The 6,000-nt window shown below is 36.7% G+C and overlaps 1 protein-coding gene across 6 annotated transcripts in view; it reads left to right on the top strand.

Moving 5' to 3' along the window:
- LOC145484986 (COP9 signalosome complex subunit 3-like) overlaps positions 1–6,000 on the top strand; it is a 227,217-nt gene that overhangs the window by 15,422 nt on the left and 205,795 nt on the right. For all 6 annotated transcript variants that reach the window (XM_081463624.1, XM_081463622.1, XM_081463621.1 and 3 more), the window contains exon 4: positions 2,254–2,346. In XM_081463624.1, coding sequence (XP_081319750.1) covers positions 2,254–2,346 — 93 coding nt within the window. The remainder of the gene's footprint in view (positions 1–2,253; positions 2,347–6,000) is intronic.

Here is a 6,000-nt window from a genome sequence, read left to right as displayed (position 1 = left end):
ATTCAAAACTTTCCTTAGTATGTTATTGCAAGCCTTTTTTCTATTCAAAACTTTCCTTCATGAGTTTGTACGTCATTATGACCCTTTTTTCTTTTCAAAACTTTCCTTGGTAAGTTTGTACATCGTTACGACCCTTTTTTCTATTCAAAACTTTCTTTGGTAAGTTTGTACATCATTATGACCCTTTTTAGTACAGAGTGCAGTATTGGGATGGTTTGGTGGTTTATGTCTGCTCAAATATTGCTGCAGACTCTGTGGCACCTACTGAAAGCATAAATTTTATCATTTTCTGAGGGGACTTGTTCACTGATGTTGGTCAAGTAGCGCTGTTTACTTTCAATGCCTCTTGTTGGAACGCTTCTCAGTTGTGTTAATTGATATCAGTGTGTATTTTAAATTTAAGTGGTTTTATTGTTAACATCAAAGGTGGCAACAGAACGTGCTGTTCCATGACAATTTGATGATTAGATTAGTTCTTGTTTATTGGTCAAAAGAAAATTTGCGTGTTAAAAAAAGCAAATCGTTCCTCTTCCACTTCTTCATCCGACATTCAACTTTCCATTTATCTCCAGCCGTGAAATGAATACAAGCACATCTTCCGTGGGTTTTCGGGAAAACAAGAGTATCAGGTTACATACCTTTGCGAGGAAAACAAAAGTATCAAGTTACAAAAGTTTGTGTAAAGAGTAAACTTGTCACCTTTGCTACTTAAATGTATTATGTAATTTGAAATGAGCAAAAATCAACATAAAACACTACAGTAAAATTCAAGAACTGTCTTGTCAAACGGTAATTAACTGTAAGTTATTCTTGGACTGTGAATGAAAATACACACGTCAAACATACACACTGCTAGGATTATGTCTCATCAAAATTCCTTTCTGACTAGCAAGGTCAATGCAAACCAGGAGTGAATGGTAGGGGTTATATAGGAACTGTGTTATGAGTATTCTGTCAGAGCTTTACATTACACTCTGCACTACCTGAGATTGTCTCGCTAGTTTCTATTCAAAACTTCCGGTAAGTTTTTACTTTTACAATTGAATGATAATTGAAATGTATGTAATGCTTATTCTGTGAGCCCACATAAAATGTACACCTGGTTAAATTCCAAACAGAGCTTTTATAACTGGTGAAAATTTGAAACAAAACAAAAAAATCAGCAATGAGCCAAATTTAATTCCCACCAGTATATCAAGCTACACAGAAATGGTGTGTACCAATATTCGCACTTTCTTTAGAATGTTTATTTAGTAGGTAATTTAGAGCTTTCCTTATTACGTTATTGTGGAGGCAAAGTGGCCCCATTTTTATTGGGCTCCAGATCAAGTGGTTCAGGTTCGAGTCCTGACCAGGGACATTGTTTTGTGTTCTTGGGCAAGTCATTTTGCTGTCACAGTGCCTCTCTCCACCCAGGTATACAAATGGGTACTGGCAACTTTTAATACTGGGGGTAACCCTGTAATGGGCTGGAATGCCACCCAGAGGGGAGTAGAAATACTCCTAGTTGCTTCATGCTACCAAAACCAGGATAAGCTCCTGCCTGATGGGCTTCTTGGCTCGTATGCAGGCTAAATTACATTGGTACAACCACAATTCACCAAATTTACTTTCCTTGAGTAATTATAAGTATGTTAGCATGACTGCTTACATGTATTTCACCATATTTACTTTCCTTTGTAAATTAGTACATTAGCGTGGCCTCATATTGTCTGATTCCAGAAAATATCCGTACCCTCACCACAGATGGTTTTTAGGTTAACACCCTTGACCTCCCCTGGAATTTCCATTCCAGAGGGTTGATGGTGGACCCTCACCCCACACGGAATTTCAAAATATGGTCCTTGAGTCCTTGAAAAGTCTTGATTATTTTTCGCACAAAGTGTATGAACCCTGCATTCTCTTATTTATGCCAAAAAAGAGAAATAAGCAGTTTTAGTGGATTCTGGGTTGAAAATTGAGTAATACGGTAATTGAACACTGTGTATAGTCCTAAATGCACTCTTGTTTGGACATTTATTCTTCAGTTGAACATGTAGAACTGACTGCATCATGAGGCATTTTAATGTTTTATTGGGAAAATGATCAGAGCCTAGATAGGGTCAAGAAAGAAAACCAGTTGTTACCAAGCTAGAGAGAGAGAGAGTTGGTGATGATATACAATTATTCGAAATCCCAAACTCATACATGTTTTTGTTATGTATTTTATTGTTGGAAAAAGTGGCAAATCACTTGTCTATATTGTGTTTCTAGCCAATGAGAGGAATACGAATGATGTGTATTGCAATACAAAAGGCCCAGCAGTTGCCTACACAATTAACATCAATTCACACAGATCTTGCACAGGTAAGAATAATTGTTTCTCAAACTGAGATGTAAAGAGTAAAGTTATCTTGAGGTGCAAACTTGATTCTGTATTTGGGTTCAACAAAATTATTTATTTATATACATATATTTTTGAGAGGATTTGGGAGTTTCTTTTACGTGGGTATAACCTAAAAACTCCCTTTTCAAATTAACGTATTAACTATATATAGATCTATGTATTTTTGTGATTGAATTTAGGGTTACTGTAGACCTTCAGGGGTCTCTTCCGGAAAATACTTCCTTTGCGTACTGCTTTAAAGACAGCCTTGGTAAACTATATATCATTGTAAAGCTAATAAAACGTAGAATCCGAAAATGATATATTTTACCATTTTTGAGTTAATTTTTTTTTGTGTTAAAAACATTCCTCTTAGTTGGAATGTCAGGTGTCTGTATTGAAGTGGTGTTTCCAACAGTCTGTGTATGTTCCCATATGGCAATACTGACAAATCAAAGGTTTCTCCGCTTTCTCACTGAGTCGTTGTGCATTGTTTTACACTGGATTATGATCAAGGGAACTGAAACTATGATCCGATATTTTTTTGGAGGAAAGGTGTTTTCAAATGTGGTTTATACTGTTAAATATGAACAGAAATCTTGAAATCACTGAAAATGCCACCTTGAGGGAGAATTATCAAGTGCTGTCTTCGTGTTTTCGAAGCTAAGGTTTGGATGAAGAGTAAGTTGGTACTTTTCTATCAATAGTGATCAAAGTATATTTTTTTACCGCTTTATATAATGTATTTTCCGTAGTTTCTCTGATGTTCAATGTTGAATTGTGTCAAGTCTCTTGCAGTTGAAGTTTTTGTTTATGATGAATTGAAGCTAAATAATGCTTTTTGTGAACAGTCATAATGTAAGCTTAATTGCTACCACTTCATTTTTACTTTTTTAGTTTCTACAGTATCTAATCTTAAACTTTGTGAATTCTCAGAGTGGTACAGAAGTTTTGAACCTATGAATAAGACCACTGAGTCTTAAACTTGCTTTTGTTGCAAGCAAATGTAACAAGCTCATTTATTTTTAGGTACAAATGGTAACTTGACACCTGGTTTTCAGGGTCAAGTGGTTGAAAATGCAACTGGTGATTCAGTGATTCTTCTTTTTATTTCATTTTGATATAATTTGTTCCAATAGGTATTCCAATAAATGGAATTTCAAAACATTCGTATTTGTTGGAGTTTTTCTAAAGCTTTTAAATTTTAGTATGGATAGACTCCATGGCCACAAGTTGAATGGCAAATTGATTATATCAGACTTGACTCCACCTTAGGGTCATATAAAGCTATCTATCTCTCATCCTACTAAACTGGATTGTATGTCCCCTGCAATTATTGCATTGAAAAGATAAACTTACACCTGGCATTTATTAAATGAGAGTTGTGCTGTTTAAAATTAACCATCACTAAAGAGAACACTAAAATGGAAATAAAAACGCCTCAGTTTTATGGCAGGTATATTTTACAGGTTGCAGGTTGCAGGTTGAAATTTAATTAACTGGAAAAGTGCAGGCACTTAAAAGAAATGTACAGGTGGTAGACCTACCATGACTGTTACATGATGCTGTTTACAATCGCTCAGAAAGGTGGCTTCCTATGTGCCAAACCAGCCAAAGCGATGGGAGGAGAGTATATTCCTATGATTTTAAGCCTTCATTTCTTTCTTTATTTGCTTCATTTGTGATGGATATCTTCTGTTGCTGAGGGAAGACCCGAGCCAAATGTGGAATTGATGGAAACATCTGTGCAGCGGTCATCCAGATGGCTTTGAAGAGGTTTCACTGGTCTCAGCGTGTCGATCGATAAGTACTTATAGCGGATCGATCGTGTTTTCACTATGTGAAAGAGGCAAGCTACTTTATGTAAGAACCCCTGACGAGTATATAGGTTATTTATTATTTTTAGTGCCAGCGGTTTTCTAGTTGTAATTAAATTTCAACCTGCAACGTGCAAAATATACCTGCCGTCAATTTTAAGCAGTTGCAAAACTTCACGTACTGAACTGAAACAATGAGAGCCCATTCTTGTATGTGACCACTTTTTGGAACGTCCAAGGTCGTCCTTCGACTGTATATGAAACCATTTGTGTAGTATTCTAGAAAGTTTGTGACGAACTTTCATTGTCAAAAGGGACTCGATGTCCTTTGTGGAAACATTTCAGCTTAAAAAAGTATTGAAAAATCAGCTGATTCCCCCATGCGGTAGCCTGGTCAAAGCAGTGGCATTGTTAAGAAATAGTGCAAAACAGTAAGAGAACACTTGAGGGGATGTAACACTGTTGAAAACATTCATGAAGTTATCGGTCCGAGAGAGCGAGTTATCCTCGTCCAAGAGACCGAGACAATAATTATAAAGAAAGTAACGCTTCTTGTCCAGTCACCAAAGCAAGTAATAATTCTCATTTTCATTCCTCTCATGTTTTTGGTTGTTTATTTTCCCAGGCAGTATCAGTGATTTTTCGCTCTTTTTGTTACCTTTTCTCATCTTAGAAATTAACAATAATGTCGTCAGCATAGAGTCACTATACCATAAGGACAGCACCGCGTCTTGTCCGCTCAACAAAGTTAAGCCTTGTTTGGCGGGGTTTGTACTTGGATGGGGACCAAGTACGAATACCCTGTGTTGCAATCACTCCTTTGTTTTTCTTTTTTTTTCCTTCCCTTTCCAAGGCGATATTAAAGACTGCAGATCTTCGAGCCTTGTGTAATGTCATTTCTTCTACTTATCAACTATTTTTCCTCATTTTTCCATGCCGGTATTTATGTGTATTTGTTTACAATATCATATCAATAAACAGTGAAACATGTGGTTTGAATTTTCCTTAATTCTCTTGACTGCTGATCGTCTAAAACATTTTGTCGTGATTTGAATCATTTGAAAATGCATACAGCTCGTCCATTTTGTGACTTACAAGGTCTTCTTTTTCGGCAATTGAGTATGGTTAAGCCTGTATGAGCAGGCACCTTCGGGAAATGAGCTATTTATATAATTACAGGTAGCTTCTATTTATAAAAACGTATGTGTGAAAAGTTTTTCAACATAGAGCATTTCTGCAGTAAGATATTGAGTACTTGCATCAGAAATTCAAAGAATAACTAACTTGACACGGTGCAAGTGACTGTAAAACGGCCTTAAATGGCGGGTGTTTGAAACCCAGGAGGGAACTTCTATATAAAAAGGTCGGAGATGCTCGTCGTCTCTGGTACAAATCAAAGACTTAGGGTGTTGACGATGAAGGGTCAACATTTTTAGTTGTCAGAGTATCCTTTAGGGTGCACTCGAAGAAATAATAATTGATTAACTGATCTTCCTGAAAGGTGTCAGTTCGGTGACTGTGAAGATCCCATAGAGATGGACACTGGCCCCTTTACAATCCTAGAACTGGAGGGTTGTCCAATACACACAAACAGAGCCCAATGGAATGGCACTCAGTCCATTGATAATCCATTGGTGAAATGTCTCCATATGGGGATTTATAAAGGCTTAGAATACTTTGGATGGCTTCAGGTTGAGTAGGGGCCCATTCTACTCATCTATTGGTACCAATGATACCATTGGTACCAATGGAATTGCACTTATTCGATTGGTGTTCCATTGGTGATATGCATGTCATTATAAAGACTTAGATTATTTC

This window comes from Orbicella franksi, chromosome 4 (genome assembly GCF_964199315.1).
Source record: "Orbicella franksi chromosome 4, jaOrbFran1.1, whole genome shotgun sequence".
Classification (NCBI taxonomy): domain Eukaryota; kingdom Metazoa; phylum Cnidaria; class Anthozoa; order Scleractinia; family Merulinidae; genus Orbicella; species Orbicella franksi.
This window is presented reverse-complemented; position numbering and strand designations above follow the sequence as displayed.